Source organism: Malaya genurostris, chromosome 2 (genome assembly GCF_030247185.1).
Source record: "Malaya genurostris strain Urasoe2022 chromosome 2, Malgen_1.1, whole genome shotgun sequence".
Classification (NCBI taxonomy): domain Eukaryota; kingdom Metazoa; phylum Arthropoda; class Insecta; order Diptera; family Culicidae; genus Malaya; species Malaya genurostris.
Genome location: NC_080571.1, coordinates 197,475,252 through 197,497,141, shown reverse-complemented (window position 1 = coordinate 197,497,141; position 21,890 = coordinate 197,475,252). Strand labels below are relative to the sequence as shown.

Genomic DNA, 21,890 nt, shown 5'->3' with positions numbered 1-21,890 from the left:
GTAAACAATTCGATACCTATTCACCAAATTTGACAACTCAATGAGCGACAAGTGTGACGTCTACGATTTTGTGCTTCTGTGCTATGACTGTGACCAAGTTAGGTTCGCGAAGAAATAAAAATAATTACGAGCAAAACAATAGTGTTAAAACAAGAACCCCAAAAGGTTCTTCTCTAGTTTGCCATATTCATTCTGCATTTGCAAAGTTTATATTCGCCAACCAACTGCCATTGACATCCTTATAGAAAATTGCTACTGCGTTCTTTGGTTCGTTTTTGTTGCTTTTTGTGCTCAAACCTGACGAAGATTCGACTGAAAAATATTGGAAAAGAAGGCAAAATAGTCTGCCGAATGAGTGTCGAAGGAAAATTATCTAACTGCATATTTACATGGTGCATACATAATAAGAGTCTCGTAAGCGTTCACACAGGCGTGCAGTTTCAACAACAAAAACGTAATATCAAATGAATACCTCGACGCTCATAGCTACTGACGAAGATAGCGCTGAATGGTCCACTCTTCACTGCAGCAAGGATGCGTTGACCGATTTTTTTGGTTGGTTTCTACAAGGCATTCTAGCAACGCTAGCGTTCACCTGCCTAATCGGTAAGTAGGAGTGTCTAGTTTCCATGGAATTGATGTAAAACACAGTGTTTCATTTGTAAATAATTGGAATAAATTGAACTACCTATAATTGGTAAAATTCGATGCTTTATGTATTCGAAACGTATTGTGTTTTAAAATTTAAAAAATCGAAATAAAGTATTACAATGAATACAATTAAGACGTACAAACTTTATATCGCTTGTTTTAACATTCATTCATTTAGTAGCTTACTCAGTGAAAGGTGAAATCAGTACAATTAATCATTAATAGCTTAACTCTAACATTATATGTGTGCTGTAACATGGTATAGCTTTGAATTTAACAAAACGAAAAAAAACTAGGAGAATAGTTCAAATTACACAAATATCACGTATATTACTAGAAAAGCATAATGTTTTCACCTGGTTCAGTGCTCGTACGTTCGACCCGTTTACAAAATGCTAGTAACCATACTTAATTAGAGTCCAACCAAACTAAGGCGAGTGGAAGTATAAGGCGCTGACCTCGCAAACTAGTTGTCTTATGTTCAAGACCTAAACTAAAACGATTCTTATTCGCATTTGTTATTAGTGCAGCATTGTACAAGTGTTGCCTAGGTTACACCCGCTATCAAATTTTACCATTTTTGAGTTAGCTTAATGGATGAAGTCTAATCTGAATATTCTTTTAGAAATTACTATGAAAAGTTTGAGTTAGCTCAGAAAAAAATGTGAAAAATCAATTCTTGTCTGTCCCATATCATATCAGTCAAAAAAAATCGGAATTAATTTGTACATAACGCGAACCGAAAACATAGACTCGGTTCATTTCAATTTGCTTTTAGCTTGTATCGGAAAAATTATATCAATAGCCCTAATGTATGCAAATTGTGTTTCTTGTATTAGGTTTCGCTTGCTGACGCGATCGGGATATCAAGATTTGTACGCTTGGTATATAATTGTAACGTAACGGTTCGTAGCCGCGTTATGATTTTACACGCTTACGATTCAGATAAAAGCAAAATTAGAAAGACTAGTAACGCAATGAGAAAAATTTCTCATTGCGTTACTAGTCTTTCTAATTTAAATTGGAAAATTATCTTATGAAATTGAAGAGGTGTTCAAATTCTTCTAGTTACGAAGGTCACCAGACTTCGCATTTCAATCAAACACGCACGACCCTTACTCTAACGCGTGTCGTGCGAGACTGAACAAAAATGCACCGAACATTGTTCGATATCGGAGTAAAGTCTACAATTTGGTACTTCTAAGGATCCGAAACGGATCCCAAAGAACATAACGATTTTTTTCCGTTGATTCGTTCCGTTGTTAATTCGACATGAAATAACATTCAAAATGTTATAAGTTGCTGTTTTGAGGCCATCAAGACAGCCTATTTGACGTCACGTAAAAACAGAGCCCTTCTCGAAAATATTTTTATTATTAAACCATTTCGCGAAATTTCTAAAATCTATTTTGGAATAAAAAAATCTATTTTGGAATAAAAATTCCATCTATTTTGGAATAAAAATTCCAAGTGTAGAGGTATTCCTGTCCTCTGTATCTAGCGTACGTACAGGGCATTATACAGAGTGTGCCATTTAAAGTTGAAGCATTTGTTTCTGAACAAAATAGATGAAAAAACATTTTTATTTATTTTCATTTCGATTATAATTTATTTTGGTTCAAGGAGATATTCACAAACTTAGATTCAAATGAAAGGTCTTGTGGTCCCATATAAAATTCCTGAATATTATTTGGATCCGACTTTCGGTTTGGGAGTTATGGGGTAAAATGTACAAAAAAAAGAAAATATGTGTTCTAATTTTTCTCATAGATGGCGCGACCGATTTTCACAAACTTAGATTCAAATGAAAGGTCCTGTGGTCCCACGCGTAATTCCTGAATTTCATGCGGATCCGACTTCCGGATCCGGAAATATAGGGTAAAATGTGTTAAAAATTGTATACCATCACTGAAAATGGGAAAAAACCTTTAAAAAATTTCTAAATCAACCTCAAATCTTTTTCAATTGATAGTTTTTATCAGTAGACGGTCAAACAAACCGATTTCGGTTATTCTTTTAAGAATCGAAGAAAATTATTTTGAAGAATACCACAGTATTATACATGATAGTATGATTAATATGAGAAAGGCATCATTACACCACTAGGTGGATTAAAAAAGGTTTTTTATCGTTGTGACCAATGTATCGGTCTTGGAGTTGAACAATGGTTCTTGGCTTATGAGCGTTGGATTCTATATAGCTCCACAAAAAAAGTCGGGTGGCGTCAAATCGGGTTATCTCGGGGACCAGTAAAAAAAAACGATTGTTAGTCGAGCTATGGGGCATGTTGCACCGTCCTATTGAAAAAATAGAGACTAATCTCTATATCCACGCAAACACTACACCAAACTGTAACTTTTTGGTCGTATAGAGTCTGTTCCTCTGAGGGTTTTCCGTGGCGTAGAAGGGTGAGGGTTTTGAGTGGCATAGTACCGACAATTCTGCTTATTACCAATGCGCCTTGTCTGGACGTGATGATTTTGTAGAAGTTATTTTAATAATATTATTCTTATTCCTTTATCTGACCTATTATAGTCCCCATGAAGCATTGGGAGGGGAAAATCCCAGTTGAGGATAATTCAATCGTCAAATTGGGCGTAAAAACCCCTTCATCTTTTCAGACGGTTGACAATAATACAATAACACAAACATTTTCATATTACTTTGTGGGCTTACACTTATACATTACATTAATCTTCTTAGTATATCTTTAAAAACATCACACTAAATGGAAAAAATGAAAACATTCATAGTCACTGTTAAAACTATTACACAATCCCCTAATTATTTCATTTTGTCCATAGTCAGTACGTTGATAATCAAGTCTTAAAAAGTTCCGCGATCTTAAAGTTCTAGGTGATAGATTGATATACACTTGAGAAAGGATATTAGGAGCGTCAATTTGTTCCATCAATAGTACATCTATAGATACAGCTCTGGAAATATTTCTCCTTTTTAAGTGTGTCCATACCCAGTAATCGACAACGAAATACAATGATCTGTGGTAGTAAGGGTCAGTAAATACTTTTGCTATTTTAAAAATAAATCCAAGATTGCGATTAGCTTGTGCAATGATATGGGAGTAGTGGTCTCTGAACGACATCTGAGAATCAAGTACTACACCTAAGTCCCTTACATTTGATACTCTCTCAAGGAATTCTACAAAAATAGGTTCTTTCCTGCGCGTGAATGAAATAACGGAGCATTTCGATATACTAAGCGTCAATCTGTTACGCGTACACTAATCGCTGAAGACATCAACTTGTCGTTGTAAGACCGTGCAGTCCTCTCTTCAGATCTAAGGATGCGAAATACCTTGAGATCGTCTGCAGAAACAGGCATACAACCTGGTGGCAAGACAAAACAGATGTCGTTGTAGAACAAAGAAAATAGCACAGGACCGAGATTGCTACCTTGAGGCAGACTCGACAGATTCGAGAAACTATTTGATTCACAATTTTCAAGCTTAACAGAAAGTGAACTTCCAACAAGATACGATTTGAGCCAATTTAAGAGTATGGTCAACACGATCGAAGGCTGCTTTAAGGTCTGTATAAACTGTATCAACCTGTGCTCCATCCTCAATGTTTCTGATGCAGTGCGACGTAAACTGAACTAAATTCGTAGCTGTTGATCTACCGGGGAAAACCCATGTTGATCGGTCGATATGTATGATTTGTTTTTTTTTTTCTAAACGGTAATTTGTTACATCCTGCTTATTTCCTTTCTTAAACAAAGGGAACGTACGATTTTTTTCCAACATTGTGGAAATATTTCTTGAGACAAAGACTTATTGAAGATTATCTTTAGAAGAACATACAGCGCATCGTTTGAGTATAATAGCAGGAATACCATCTGGGTCAGTTGATGTGGATGACTTCAGTTTTTGCAAAGCAAAAATTATTTCTTTGCATGGAATTTGGATGTTACCAAGACTTATAATATCGCAAGGAACATCTTTGAGGTCGAATTCCAACTGAGCTGGATCAAATTAAGTTGTTTCGAAAACACTTGAAAAGTGTTTAGCGAACAAGTTGCAAAATACACTAGATGAATTTGAACATAGTAGAAGGGAGACCTACCTTCTTGCGTTTACCATTCACGAAAGACCAGAAACGTTTTAAATTTTGTTTAAGATCGGTTTGTGTCTGTAAAACATGTCTAGAATAAAACAGTTGTTGCCTGCGAGAGTGAATTCGTGCTTAGTTATAGGATTGCGTCGATTTGTGCCAAAGTGCAGCTGCTCTTACGCGTTTCAGTGCACGAAGGTGCCGATTTGACCAAGGTGGAATTGAGCGAGGTCGTGAAGCTGGTACATGTAGATCAAACAAATATTGCAGCACATATTTAAGCTTTTCTACCGCTACATTGACATCAGTTACATTATCCAAAAGAGATGCCCATGGTAAAATTGCCTTGGAATTATGCTTTCAACGCGGTATGTCATTAGTCGATATGACAATTCTGTCAAAAGTTATTGTGTTTCCCGATGCATCGACTTTAAATGGCATACCCTGTAGATCATCGATCCAATTGATCGATCCACTTTAATCGCTGCGCTCCACTTCCTCTTGTTCCAACCGGATCAGTACACAGAGAGGCGAGTAAATTTGCGATATTATTAAATTTTTCATATGAATATCGATGAAAGATGATGCCTTCAAACGGTTCAACTAAAGTAATGCATTGCTAATTTTAGTCAATTCATATGAGCTTTGGTGTATCAATCGATTGAGAAAAATCATAGCCGATTTACTGGAAGTATGTCAGAAAGAAGGAAAGAATTTAAATGAGTTCATTTGGTCAATTTATTCAGCAATACCGTGCTGGTGGAGTAATATCATCGATGAAAGCTGCAAATTATATTAACATATATGCTGTGATTAATAATCATTATAATGATAAGAAAAACATGTTCAATCACAAAGCATGTTATGCACCTGATTAATTCACCCTACACAGAAGTAACAGGAGTGCAGGTTTTGCTACGTCAATTCAAACGCTGCTCCTGCTGTGTGTTTGAAACATGCCAAACCCTGCGCTTCTGTTACTTCTATAAATTAAATTTATGTCAAATAGCGTTTTATTGGGGCTAATCAAAATAGTACATGAACATCATCATCAGCATCAACTAGCTGGAAGTAAAACAAAGTCTTTTGTAGTTATAATCACTATTTGGTGTGAAATTTTTTTAAACTAATTTTGCTTAACGTATTGTTATTGCGTGGTGAAAGCCGTCAAATTAACAATATTAATGTGATTACGATCCAAACCTATTATTTCTCATAAAACCTTCATCTAGCATCCATTTCCCTTCACCTTGTATTCATTTTATTGAGAATTGGCAATTTTCCATGATTTTAGAAGTCTCATTGACACGTGCTATTCTTAGTTATAAATTCCTGTAGGATTACTGTTGTCACTAATTTTCACACCCTTCATCGGCAGAGCTAGCAAATTCACAAGATTTTTCTGTAAAAACACAGATTTTATACTTTGCTACACAGATTGTGTGTCACAGATCACATATTTTATCAAAATTAAATTTTTCAAGTTGATCGGGGGATCAACGATTTTAGACGTAAATCAATCGGCACTCATGTCTATTCTTGCTCATATGTGATTATTTTCCACAATGCTCAAAGCTGATCGAATTATCCAATGATTGGTCTAACGTGAGTTCAAAATCACTACCGATTTTGTGTGACGATAGGTCAGTACCGATTTTGATCGATGTGATTTACAGATCACTGTTCAATTGCTCTTCACAGATAAAAATATTTTGTGAATTTACATCGATTTTCATGCACATATTTGGAGCAGGTAATTAAACATAAAATTACTTTACAATTCTGTAGGTTTCAATATAATTTAATCGCAAACTAAGCGTTAATTGGTTATACGGTTATAATAATTGAAAATTAAATGCAATCCGATTTAGTTTTGCATCGATGAAAGTTTTCAATCAAAATTTCGATTCAACCCATGTCTATTCCATGTTACTAATGATTCACATGTCGTGTAAATTTCATTATTTCTTTCTGTGTTTATCGAGGCAGATCACAAGCAATCTTCTTCAGCAGTGATTTCTATTTGACAATTTTTTTACTTAATTTTCCCAGTCCTGTTAGCGCATGGTTGGTGTGTTGCTTGAAGATTAACTTTTCACCAAGAAATACTCCAAGATCCTTGATGCACGTTGATCTGCCAATCATGATTTCCTCAATATATTGCTTGAATCTTAAGGTAGCGCTTCGCCGTAGTCAGGTCGAAGTGAGACAACTCAATGCTTAGTCTTGCTTCACCTTAAATTGTGAATTTCTCCAATACTAACCCGATTCACGCAAAATCAAAAACATACGATTGTAGATAAATGATTTTACTATGCATTTGGCGAAAAATATCAGTTCGAAAGCGTTTCTTTCGCGAGATTTCGTGCGAGTTTTTTAAACATTTTATTTTCTTGTGTGTTGACATTGTGAGTATGCGAAAGAATAAGAAAAAACTCATTTATTGTTGCACCTCGCACGAAATCTTTCGATAAAAACGTTTATCAGGCACAATTTATATACGAATTGATAGAAAAATTAATTATCTAGAATCGTATGTTCTAGGAATTTCCGTTTTCTTCCCCGTTCTCTCGTAATTTTGGGTAAAGTGCGTAAACCCCGGGATAGGCAGCGAACTTCATCTGACCACGGCGAAGCGCTAAAGGCAGTTTTTCTCTCGTAAACTTAACGATCGAGCATTTATCTGGATTAACGGTCATGTGATCCGGTCACCAATCCGCAAAGATTATCAATTGTCGCTGAAGGAACGTCGTATTCTCTGAGTTGCGAATAACATGGTAAACTTCATCTGCGAAAGATATCAGCGGTTCTTCCATAAAAAACTAACGTCGTTAGAGTACAGCAAGAAGATCAAAGGCCCGAGATGGCTCCTCGGTGGAATTCCAGATGTTGCAATGAATTCTTCCGAAACATAATCCTTAATTTTAACAACAAGAAGACGATTCCTGGTATACGATTTATCGAAGGACGTTTGTACTAAAACCAAGTCGATTCAATTTTACAAGTGTGATATCATGGTTTATTTTATCGAAGGCAGAAGAAAAATCGATGTAGATGACGTCCGTCTGTAAATCGTTTGACATGGCGTTGGTCACGTAAGATGTAAAGGATAAGAGATTGGTAACAGTGGAACGCAAAGGGATGCGATTAACGCGGTTGGACATTTCCTTAAGATGACTGCTGGTATGCCATATGGGCCTACAGAGATGAATGTTTCCGTCATCTTCTCAATATTACGTATCACAATATCAACATCGTCAGCGAAGCCAAAAGACGGTCTTTCGGAAGATCGTCAATCCTAGCTCTTCGAATCACCTTGCCCTGGTCATCTACGAGACTCTACGACACTTCTGAAGTACTTCTCTTATCATGAATATGAGAGGCACTCCACTTACGGCGAAACTCTCAACGAGTGAACACGTCGTTTCGTGGTCGTGCGGTGAAAATTTGCGTATTTCGTGATCCAAAGACAGCCATCGCTATCTAGTTACATCACGATAATTATAAAGTTCCTTCCTTAATGCTTATCATAGTCAAACAATTGAACGATCAAATAAGGCACGGGGACAGATTTAACATGAATTCTACCTGGGTTCAATTCCCAAGTCCGTGACATTTTGCAGACACGACAGGCGAATGACGGCAATTGAAACAACAAAAAATATTATAACCCCGATCATATCGAATTCCAATAAGGTTTCTAATATTTTTATTCTAATCTAATTAACATTTCTCTGTGCGTAACAGTATTTTCATATTAAAATAATTGTAATCATAAATTTAAAACATGGTTTGTCTTATTATTCCTACAGGAAAGAGATTCTGCGAGCCATTATACAACAGACGTTCCTGGGAAACATGGTGGTACGACACATCGAAGCAAGGAATTGGAGCCTTAGTGATTCACATGACTAATGTGTATTTAGCCCCTTTGTTCCAGGGGGATCCCTGTACCTGGTAAATGCAGTTTCAAAAACATAAAATATACATTTGCCTAACCATTTCGTTTCCAGGTATATTATCAACTTTTTGTTGGATTCCACGATTGGTTTATTCATCATCTACATTGGAATCAAAACCTGTCAGTATTTAGCCCGTAAGAAGAAGTGGGACGCGATCAACTTTGGCGAGTACGGTAAGTCTATTCGATGATAGTGAAAACAAATGAACCTTCCACAATGAATCAGCTGATCAACATTGTGCCTCATTTATTCTACCAGACGTTACCTATTTACTTGCGTCTACCGATAGCACTTATTTGGTTTATCGCATATAAGCCATTAAACAGTTTGTCTTCATATGCTGTTGATATACAGAGTGTCTTGAAAATTTGATAAAATTTTCAAAACTGTATAATTGAAAATCCTTCCGAAGATTTGAAAAGCAGAAAAAGAAACTTATTCTGTTTCCGTATCGCACATTCCTAAAATATTGAATTTTCAATTTCAGTTTTCAATGGTCTTTTTAAATGCATGATTGAATGGTTCGTTGTTGAAGAATAAAAATCGATTTCAGTAAACTACGCTCTTGAATTTTTCGAGCAATAACCATTCACCCTGTACTACGCATACATTAACGAATGAAGAGATAGGAGAGGCAAGAAAACACTAATTGAAACACCTACAAACACTTGGGAACGTTTATATGCAGCACGCTGCTTTTGCTATGTGTTTAGCAATTATTATCGACGCCTCACTTAGCAAACTGCCAATTTGTGTAGACGATCGTAACATGCAAACGATATTCTAGATTGAAGCCTCTAAATAAATAAATAGAATTCATTCAGTCCCTCGTTTGCTTTTCAACTGTAGTAGCTATCCATTTTATTTTGGTTGCTTCGCGACGATTTATTGTATTTAATTTTCAAATCACTTATTTATTTATTTACGGATTTCAAGGAAAATATGCACGTTTGTCTACTAAACTTAAACTCGTGAAGGTTAAACCCAAGAATTCTGCTTTGAATTTTTTTAAGACCCACGAGTCCCAATAACACCAAGATTACCAATATCAGATAAAACTAATGAACAACTAATTCTTATAGATACCAACCTGTTTAATGATTTCTTTTCCCAAAAAATGATACTGTGGGTTTTTTCAAAGAATTTAACCCTTGTATAAAGCAAATAAATATTTCATAAATATGATAAATATTAAATTAAAGATAAAACGTATGAATTTCACCAGCAGTTTATGAAAATACAATTTTCATTTTAACTTAGATTTACTGAAGTCGTATTTTCTTCTTCCGGAACCGATTATCAAAAAACAATGTGGCCAATGTGACTTTGGTGGGCTCTGAAACATTCAAACCAGTAAATAATATCTGCACTGTTTTGGAATGTTGTCCCCTTTTGAGATTAAGAAATCCGATACCGTTCGGTGTTTGGCCATTTCGCCAAAGTTCGCTAGGCATTTGGGGGCAACCTGTTTGACATAAAATCATTTGGAATAAAGCCGTTTGGCATAAAACTATTTGACATAAAACGATACAATTTGACAGCAACATATCTGCATATGGTTATTTGGTACAAAGGTTGTTGGGCATAATACCATTTGGCATGGTTTAGTCATAGAGCCTAAAATACGGTCGTAAGGTAACGCAGTTGCATAAACGATGTCAAAAAGGCTCGATAGTATAAAGCAATCGAGTCGACCATCGACTCGCCGTCGGAAGCGGTGGTCTCTCGCATACAAACCAATAGTTCACCCGTTTGTGCGGTTTACTCTCAGTTAAGTTATAAAACCGTTGTGGTGTACCAGGTTTACCGTGAATATCATGAATATCACGAATATCACGTCGAATGTACCGTTCATCACATATTCATAACCAAAGGAGTGCTGCTCAGCAAGTACATGAGACATCGATATGTCAAAATGATAGTAGGAAAGGACCAAGTCTGAGGAGTTTGGTGTATGGGACATAAGTTCAGAAATCATATTTTGATCGCTTTCACTGTGTGTGCGGGGAAGTAGTCGTGCTGCGAGATGGCTTACTCATGTCTATTGGAGTGTTGTGGTCATGATTCAATTTCTGTCGGTAGCTATTAGTATTTACAGTTATTGCTTGTTTGAGAAGCTCGTAATACAAGACACCTTTTTGATCCCACCATAGTTTTTTTACCAAGATCGACTCATGATTTTTTGCAAATCCATTTCTGTTCAAAATAAATCCATTTCTCACTCCCGTCCCTCATTTTGCTTGCTGTATTTACAAGAAAACGCCACGCCGAGGTGAAGTAGTCTGAGTCGTTTAAGGACTGAATACAGTACCGTAAAGTGGTAGGTTTTTTGCCATTTTCCCGTTTCAAATTTAATTTTCTTGGGAACGGTGCAGAATATAGAAAAACCCACCTAACAACGTCTTCGAAATTTAGTTGAGAATATTCTGTGAAATTTTCAGAATGATTCATTGAGTTTAGCGGCCGTGTTGTATTTTTTTCTGACTGAAGAACTGCTGAAAATTGGAACGCTCGGAAATGCATACCTCTACTTGTTCATCAAATATCTCGGCTTTGAAGGCTTGTATCATAAATCTACCATGACAAAGTCTAGTTGATTTAGTTTAGATGCGATTAGTACATAAAAACATATATGTTATCGCGATAAAAATAAAGTCTTGTATTTTCCTGTGAAACAAAGTCAGTTTCAATGCATCCGCCATTTTTTTCGCTTTGGTTTCCTGATAGCATCCTGAAAAAGGAGAGAGAAATAAAATTGACTCGACAAGGCTGCCAAACACACAGACGTTATAACCTGCGTTTAAGACGTTTCATTGACATTTTTTGTTTCGCAATATTTTTTCATTGTTCATTGGAATCTATGTAATGTTCAACCCATACGATAGATTAATGTGATAAAACTTCTCATCAAAATAATGAAATGCTGGCAACCCGGTACAGTTTGCTCATATACGAGAGAGTACAAGAGAAATACGATGCGCAAAGGGAATTGAGCGAGCCACGTGGTCGATTTAAAACTCAACACGTGGCCCTCTGTTCTCAGACCTTAATGGCTAATCGGAAGGGATGGTCTCTTGCAAGTAAACTTGTAATCCTCCCCCCTTTTGTCCGGTCTACTCAAACAGAAGAAATTGGCTCAGGTGTAACATTCCCCAGGTGACTTGTAGATTTGTGTCGTTGGGCATTAAATGAATACTTAGGATTTTTGGGAATTATTTTCATATTTGATGTCAATTGTTATGTTAGCGAATAAGCCTTATGCTAAATAGTGTTTGTGCCAAAAGACCTTTATTGCCATATGACAATCATGAATCAGGATATAACCTTTTCATTTGAATTTTTTTCCGAGCTGACATAACTCCAAATCAGGAAACCTCATTCAAAACCGATTCGATTCAAAAAAGAAATGAATAATTCCATTATATATAAAGGTCTTTACTATTTCGCCATTAATGTCACGAGATGGTAACAGACACAGATACCAGAATTTCGGTGTGTTATTTGTATCAGATCTAAATCTGTTGGAAGAAAAGTGCGGTGCTGTCTCTTTTCTACTAGTTCAGGCAAATTGTTTACTGTTTGATTACAGTTAGTAACTCGAGATGTTTATAAATTTCCTATGTTTGTTCATTTTAACGGGTGTTCTTTTAGGAGGGTTGTTTTTTCAATAGGGATTACTCTATTGTCTGGAAGTTGTTTTGACAGTGTAAAGTAACACCTATACTCAGTATTGTTTGGCGAATCATCATAAATAGGTTAACTCCAGAACAACGCTTCCAAATGGTGGAAATTTATTTTCAAAATCAATGTTAAATTAAAACTGTTTATAGAGCACTTCGTGAACCTTATCGTCCGTCTGAGATCACCTTTTTTTTATCGTGCGTTTGAGACCACCATAAAGAACGTAGTTACCAAATTTCGGTCTACATTCACTCTTTTCGATGCTAAGCCATCGACAAAAATGAGAAGAGTGTGGTCTACGGGCTGATGGAACCTTATTTCTTTAAAAATGAGGAAGGACGACGCGTTATCGTGAATGGAAATCGATACAGAACCTCCTACTCAGTGCTTGAGCGGAAGAATAGGTATAGAGTGAAAAGGCTAGTGTTTGTTGTCTGATGAATAGAGATGATGTTTGGATATATGATACCGGTCGTGAGACGGCTACAATTTAGACCATGTTCGATGTACGCTTACCAAACCCGGACTTGTGGTAGATTCGTGTCTACCACTGCTCAGGGTGGCGAAAATGGTAACGCGTATGCACGGATTGCATAAGAACACAGGTTCGAGTCCTGTCTCTGAGCGTATCTTTTTTTCCAAAAAAATTAGTGTGATTTTCTAATTCATTTGGCTTCTGTTTCCACTCAGTCATTGCTTAGTCATTATTGAAGTAACCAATCTTCTAACTGGTCTTTTACGGGTACATTTGGGAACAAAGCGGTTACATCGAAAGATACCATTATTTCATCATCTTTGACAGTACCAGTGTTCTGATGTGTAGCGCACTCTTGTGAAATTATTAGCAAAAAAAAAGTGAAATTATTTAGCAAAAAAAAATTTGACATGGATTTAAATTATTTAATTAACTTTTCATCTAAAACCCAAATATGAATTCGTAATCAATTTTCTACTACTGACAGTTTTCAGGAAAAAACTAAACATCTAAGTACACTCAATTTTTTTGATACAAGGGATACATACAACATGAGAAAAAATTACATAAAAACAAGTCAATTCGGAGACTTGCACAAGATCTTCATTTTACATGCATTTCTAAGACATAGGGCATCAACAGAAAATTGATTTCAAAAATTAAGTTCCTAACAGTCGACTTTTTTCGAGATAAAACCAGATCTAAACATTTCGTGCATTTCTAAGACAAAACAAAACGCACAACTTGTATGAAAAAACGCGTAACTTTGAAAATTCGCATAAAAAATCGCACAGTTTTGAAAATTTGTAGAAATCGTATAACTTTGGAAATTTGCATCACTTTGCATTAAAAACGTTGCATGAAAAAACTGCATAAAAAAGATTTTTACACGAATTTTCAAAACTGCGATTTTTCATGCGAATTTTCATAGTTTTTTTCTCATACAAGTTTCATAAAAAAATTTATGAATATTTTGACAACGATTTCATTTAAAGCGTCCTGTTTTTTTACAGGGGCCCCCAAATCATGGCTCTACCAAACCTGGATCTACGTGGGACTGATGGCAATCGTTAAACTAATAACGACACTGTTCATCCAGCTCGATATATGGGACAATGTGAAAAACTTTGTTCTATCCCCTTTCAAGGATCCACGCATTGAGCTGGCGGTGGTGATGCTTGTGATACCCTTCTTCGTGAATGTAGGTGCTTTCAGAAATACACGGTAGCTGCTTATGATTAAACATTCTTTGTCGTTTCAGATCTTGATCTTTTGGGTAACGGATAATTTTTTGATGCGGCACACTCGAAAAAAACGTAGCACCGGCCCGTCGCATCACCACGGCAGGGAACATAGTTTGTTGCAAAAAGTAAGGGGCCATTTTCAACAGAAAACTAATGAGTTATAAACTCTCCCTACCATGTCTCTATAGCTTGCCACTTTTACTTTGTACATGACAATATTTACTATATGTTATTTCGTTACTGTTGTAGTAGATCATTTCTAGCAAGTTTCGTTTTGCGAATAAGTTTGTAAAGTATTGTAGACCAACTTAAAAGACTATTTAAAACACTCCCCTTAAACGTTAAACAAATGTGCAGCCCGTAATTTGATAAATCCATTTAAATTGAAATTGCGATTCACCCTTTTCAGGTAAAATACAAAATGATACAAAAAACCAAACCTAATGATTCAGAATCTGATACTCTTTTATCAGGCGATGAAGAAATATTAAACTTCAAATCGTCAAGCAGTGTCATTGCCTCGTCGCAGATGCAGTTATCCAACGGCTGTTCCTCGTCGTCAGCGGCGGCCATTGGCGACGAGGCTATCATTCTCACCTCATCGGCGGCATCACCTAGCAATAAGCAAAATGTCCAACAGCGAACTAGTGTGATCAATATTTAGCGAAGGTTTTGTGTTTGCTTTCTACAACAATTTTTATAACTTGTCAGCAAGAGATATATAGTCTGAGATATCAATTAGCTCTGAGAATGGAAGGCACCGTGAACATACAGCTTCATCGTTTGAGCCAATAGAAATGCAAGGCAATAGATTAGGTATGATTTTTGTTCTTGTTAAACACTGAGAGTAAAACTTGTGATATTTGTGTGTCTATATCTATATACGTATATTTACACATTGGTTGCTACGAAAAATGGTAAAACCAAAAACTGGATGCCTCTAGTAGGGCACAGAAACTGTGCAAATCAACTAAAATCCAGTTGTAAACAGTGATTACCTTATGCGACATTGAAATCTGATCAATTTCGAAATCAAGACCACTAACGAACAGGATCACATATATTGCAAAGTAGACGAGAAGAGCAAACGGTTAGAATATAACTCATAAGCTAGGTTAAACCAATCAATAAATATAAAGTAATATCAAAAATGCGAGAAACAATTCGGAACGGTTTTATTTTTTATATATACACAAATCAATATGGGATTATATTACCAGCGGAAATGATATACTAGTGTTTGTACTATATAATAAAGTAAATATCAATTCCAACTCGAAACGCGATTAACTCAATGAAAGAAAATCCATTTATCCACAAGAAAATAACGACAAGAAGACGTAAGTATGGAATGTTAGCAAAAGATAATGCAGCAGATAAAAGAATCCAGATCATTCAACTAAGTTTGAATACGATCAAACAATTACTTTTACACGACAACATGTTGATAGTACACCCTTTTCACACCCATGTATTTCAATTTTCGAATTGCCTATCACCAAAAGCAGCATTCAAAAAACCGACATTCAAAATATATAACATGTGCTTATAAGTTTTCGTTTAAAAACCTGTTTTCGAAAGTTGACTGAACTCATATCTAGCGAAAGCAAAGAACGACAGAACAAGAATGGCTCGCACGGTAGAAGAGAAAGGCAAAATTGTCAATTATCGTCATTTGCTTGACAAACGAATGTAATTTCTTTTCACTTATCGGGATCTTGTGGCCGACTTTCGAAACTAAACCATGCATGGTACTACAATTACTGTGCGAAATGTTCACATTCCATTTGTGATTAGTGTTCCTTTTTTCTTGTGTTGTACTATTGGTTTAGAGCATTAATGGTAATATCTTTCTGGAATCTAAATCAATATAATAAAAATCTTACTGAAAAAATATTTTAAATTGAAATCAATATTAGAAGCAGGATCTTGAAGTTCCATAAGAAAAGCATTAACGATCTCTAATAAAATTATTTTCTCAAATGAAAAGAATAATTGCGTAAGTAAATAACATATATTCATAGAAATTTTCTATTTCTATAGATGCAACTTATTTTAAAAGCAGTTTCAAGAGATACTTCAACTGAGGATTGCACAGTGATTTTTTTTTCCACAGACTAGCACTAGTCGAAAATCAAAAGGAATCCAAACGTTTCACTGAACGCCGTTTGGCATAATGGTTGGAATTTTGAATCATGGTCCATGGACATTTATATTGGGATTACAAATTAGTTCGGTCCGTTTTCAAAAGATAGCTCTGGTTGTTAAAAATATTGAACAGTAACAGCTGATGTCGATAGTTTCAAAAAGTTAGACATCATTAATATTCAGTTCAACTTACATCGAGTTTTTTTTACTTTGTTTTTCACTATTTTAAATGTGATCAATATTGTGTTAATTGCAGCTGAAGCGCATCAAATGCTTGTGGATTTTTATGGTGATAATGCCACAACTGATACACAATGTAGGGAATGGTTTCGACTTTTCAAAAATGGAAATTTCAGCGTTGAAGACAGGCCTCAGGGGCGATTTTTCATTTGCGAGCTATTAATTGAATTTGAATTTTGAATCAGCTAATCGAAGGCAACAAAGAAAGGGTTTTTGCCTTTCTCTATAGAAAGGTATTAGAATTGCTGGAAAAACCGACTTTCGAACGGAGCCTCGGAGACCCATAGTGTTATATACCATTCGACTCAGTTCGACGAGATCGGAAAATGTCTGTGTGTGTGTGTATGTGTGTGCACTTTTCGAAGATATTTGAAAGCGCACAATTTTCTCAGACATGGCTGAACCGATTTTAACAAACTTGGGCTCCTTTGAAAGCTACTGTCGGGTCATTGATCAAGTTCGAAGATCAAATGGCTGTGACTTTTGGTTCCGGAGATAGGATTGTATAAGTGACGTAACCGACAAAAAGCGTTGTATTTTTACGCGCTCAATTTTCTCAGAGATGGCTTAACCGATTTTAACAAACTTGGGCTACTGTCGGGCCATTGATCAAGTTCGAAGATCAAATGTTTGTGACTTTTGTTTCCAGATATATGATGGTATATGTGACGTAACCGACAAAACACGTTGATTTTTACCGCTCTTATATATATAAGGGTGCCAACATTTTGGGATCACCTCTATTTTCGTTAAGCTCTAGTGCTCAAAAGTTTAAGCACCTCGAAAAAAGCCTTCATGCAAAATTTGAGCTAAATCGGACATGCGTAAGGGGTGCTTCCCGGTGGTGAAAATCGAATGAAATTTCCAAAATCGAAAATTTTTTTTGATGCCGAAACTCTTAAAACTGCATGAAACATCGATATTTGGTGTCATCCCAAAAACAAAATATTTTGAAAAAATCAACTTTCTGGGAGAGTCCCAAAAAGTCGATTTTTTCAAGAAAAATTTTTTTCCGAGATAACACTAAATCTCGACGTTTCATGCAATTCTAAGCCTTTTGGCATCAAAATTTTTTTTTCGATTTCGAAAATTTCATGTACTCCCCCCTATGGTGATTTTTCAAGATATATGAAAATTCCACTAAGTGGACTGAAAAGGATTTTTTTAGATTAGCATCACTGTTCTCATACAAATGGGCAACGCAAATGTCAAGCACTAGTTTGGAAAAATGATGCTGACTGTGTGACATAAACACTGAGCATGCTTTTGTGAACTACTCGAATTAATCTGAATCAATTGATGTCAAAATTAGTATCCGAAAATATTTAATAAAAGTATGAAATATATTTTCATGAGACTGTTATGAAAGTAGAGAAAGGCATTATCACATCACTAGGTGGATTAAGAAGGGTTTTTTTAACATCGAAATGCTATGCCGGTCAATGGTTGCCATCGACCTTAACATCAACACCAAAGCAGAATATTCATGGTTCGAAGGTCATGTTGCGCATCTGGTGGGGCCAAAAGGGTGTTGTCAAAGACACCACATTAACAAGATATCCAGTTCTCACATTTCCCGTACAAATGATTGGCAACATCCTTTTTTGCGAGTATGGCGCCCTCAGGTGTACCCGCATCGAATCTCGCACATAGAAGCAGGGGAGAGACATGTCAAACACGGCGTTGCTGAACTGAAGATTTATTTCGCTCCAAGCTGACAGGGTCTGGTGTTGTGTAGTACGAGCTTCTACAACCAGACGATGTTATAACGGACGATCGATATATGCTGCAATTGATACGTTTTAGCCGTGCATTGCGATTAGAACGGCCGGAATACAAGCATAGACATCGGTCACATGTCGCCAAAGTCGTAAAAAAGTATTTAGAAACGCTCAAAAGGGACATTTGCTTCTTCTGATTACTGGTTGTTCCGACGGATGCTGCATAATCTGACAGGTCATCGGTTTGCTTCTTTCGTAGAAATCGAAAAATGGATTCGCTTGGATCACCTCAAAAGATGAGACATTTTTTCGAGATTGAATTCAAAAACTGTCTGAGATGCGGGAAAAAGTAGTAACTAGTGATGGACGATACTTTGATTAATCTTTAAATTCTTTTAATTTTGAAATGAGTGCATTTCGACCCAAACAAACGGACCAAATTAATTTGTACTCTCAATAAAGCTCTGAAAACTGAATCACTCATTACATGAAAAGCTAAATGTTACACATAGACATTTTGCGATATTCACGAACTGAGTCGAATATGTTGAAAATTGTTATTCCTGGCTGATTTTTACAGTGATAGGCTAAAATCAATAAAAAGTGAGAAATTTAAAATTCGTTATCCATTTTGTGTACCGAGAAACTCGGAACAAGAATTGCTTTAATCGTTCCATCGAGATTCAAACATCACAGAGAGACACTCGATCTCTTGCGGATGGCAAGAAATAAGTGCGTAATCAGTTTATAATTTGAATTTTCAATAACACTTTTGAATCTGACCATTTCTCCAGCTGACACTCATTGTTTGGATCAATTGAATCAACAAATTAAAACTTAATCAAGACGTAGTATGATATTTCACACAAAAAAAGAACTGTATCAATCGACCTAGTGGTGTGATAATACCACTCTCATTTTCTCAGAATTTTAATAAAACAGTTCATTGGTATTCTTCAAAACTGTTCATTGAGTGTGTCGTTCTAAACGACAGTTTGAAATTTTGAACATACTTCACCCTGTCCTACCTGGATACCTTCAATTTGAGCCCAGCCTAAGCTTGTGGAAATCGGTTGAGCCATCTCTAGGGAAGGTTTGGAGTTTCTGACCGCTATTTCCGGAACTTCCGAAACCGGATTCTTGGGACTGGTATACCCGAAGTTGGTTCGTATAGCCAGTAAATCACATGACAGTTTTGAGTCTGATTTAGAAATAAAAAATCCCTCTTTTGATCTGTCGTTCTAAGCGATGGATTGAATTTTCAAATTTTTCTTAAAAACGTGCTTAATCCACCTAGCAGTGAGATGACACCTTTTTTTTAACAATCTGCATGTGTTTTTCGCAAGAATATTTATCGATATTTTAGTTCTAATGATATTATTTCAATGACCGTCGTTTCAAGCGACAGTTTGAGATTTTGATCACTCATAACCCTGTAATTTCGAAACTGTAAATCGAATCAAATTTGAATCTGAAAGTGTAATAATCGATTTAACATTCCATGATATGTTGAAGTAAGTTCCACTTTAGAGTTTTTCCCCATTATTTACGGTACTTCCAGAGCGGGTATTCAGGAACCAGCATAACCCAAAACGATTCGTATGGCCATAAATTAATATAACGAATAAATTGCAATAGTTTTGAGTCCAACTTTGAAGTTTTTTTGGGATTGTCATCTTCTATATCGGTTTGAATTTTAAAAACTCATCATCCTGTAAATTCAGAATCGGATTCATTAATTCATTGATTTGATTTTTTTTTAATTGATTTGATTTTTTTTTAATTCGATTTGGCCTTTATTGAGAAAACGATTGAGCTTTAAGAAACGATTCAGTACTGGAACCGGAATCCGAAAATCTGTGTAGCCGAAGTCAGATAAATTCACCTGAGGAGCTGTATAGTTTACATTTGTTTCAAAATATTTGAAAATCAGTGTAGTCTTTGAGAAATCGTGGTGCGAATTAAATTTTTGGGTACCTTCCAAATCGAAAACTGAATTCCGCTGAAAACTGAAATAAGTTCATTTGGTTATCAAATATCCAAATCTGCAAATCCGATAAACTTAATTATTTATGTGAAATGGACATTTTCATACTAATCACCCTGTATTTTCTAAACCAGAAGTCGGATCTGACTGAAAAACAAGATGTTTTATAGTATCTTAAGACCGTTCATTTGAATTTTAGATCGGTTCAGCCTTCGTCGAGAAAAAATGAGTTACGTTATTTTAAGTTCGTTTCATATATCATCCTGTATTTCCGGAACCAGGAATCGGATCCAAGTGAAATTCAGGAACCTTGTATAGAAGTATACCAATTTTCATATGAATCTGAGTTTGTAGAAAACGGTTGAGTCATCTTCGAGAACATTGAGTGAAATTATTTGTTACACACGCATTTGCTGATCTCGACGAACTGATTCGAATGGTATATGGGTGTTATATTCTTCCAGCATTTATTGCTGTAAGTAGTTTAAATCAATATAATTATGGAAGTGCTTTCAACTCGACAATGCTGCCATCATCTGGTTTACAAATGTCATATTCGAACGATTATGTTGCCAAAAATGAACCGTGCTAAAATCGGTCCGAAGCCAAATGTCATGAAAAAGGATACTGTACACTGTCTTAGTGGTACTTAGAAACAATTGTATGTAACAGTATAAAAATCGTGTTTCACGTTGCTCCCAAGCATTGCTTTGTCATACAGCGCTCAAAACTCCTACTTCCGGGAAAAGTCACTTATACAAAAATGTCGATATCTCCGTTGAAAATGGACGGATTTAACAATCTATGGCTTGTTGGATAGCTATTACCGTGTGGAATCTAAGTAAAGAAACATATTCTGTTTTCAAGGTCAAGTGTGACAGATACTGTCAAAAAACTGAAAATTTTGACATAAAGCTTCGTATAACTCAAAAAGAAAACATCTGATCTCAAAACCATTCAATAGCGTTCTGGTTGACCGGGAGACTTTTCATTTGCGACTAGTTTGATCAAAATCGGTCCAGCCATCTCTGAGATCTCGACCTCTTAGTTGACAACACACATACAGACACACACACATACACACACACGGACATTTGTTCAGTTCGTCGAGCTGAATCGATTGGTATATGACATTTCATTTCGGAAAATTTGTCTAAAGTTTGAACGAATGCTATACCTATTTATTTATATATATATATATATATATATATATATATATATATATATATATATATATATATATATATATATATATATATATATATATATATATATATATATATATATATATATATATATATATATATATATATATATATATATATATATATATATATATATATATATATATATATAAGGTAAAAAGGTAAAAAATAAATAAAAGCAAAACAACAGCGAGAGCACTATGCATGTTGGATCGAGAAAATTTCCAGTCAGGGAAGATTTCGAAACCCTTCATCACCACTGCTTCAATGAACAGCAAAATATACATCAAGGAATGTTTACAAAAACGACTTCTACCCATGATTCGAAGCCACAAGGATCCGGTTGTCTTCTGGCCAGATTTGTTTCTTGCCACTACTCGAAATCAACGGTAGAATGGTATACTACCAAAAATTTCACTTTCGTCCCAAAAGACATGAATCCACCAAATTGCCCACAACTTGACCAATTGAGGAATTTTGGTCATTAACGAAGGCACATCTTAGGA

At 35.7% G+C, this 21,890-nt stretch overlaps 1 protein-coding gene across 1 annotated transcript; it reads left to right on the top strand.

Annotated features, from left to right (window-relative positions):
• Positions 1-78: 78 nt before the first annotated feature.
• LOC131426929 (store-operated calcium entry regulator STIMATE-like) lies at positions 79-15,357 on the top strand. The gene is made up of 6 exons (XM_058589712.1): positions 79-606; positions 8,534-8,678; positions 8,735-8,856; positions 13,853-14,040; positions 14,101-14,208; positions 14,493-15,357. Exons 1-6 carry the CDS (start codon positions 465-467, stop codon positions 14,745-14,747), a joined length of 960 nt encoding a protein of 319 aa, XP_058445695.1. The 5' UTR covers positions 79-464; the 3' UTR covers positions 14,748-15,357.
• Positions 15,358-21,890: the final 6,533 nt, after the last annotated feature.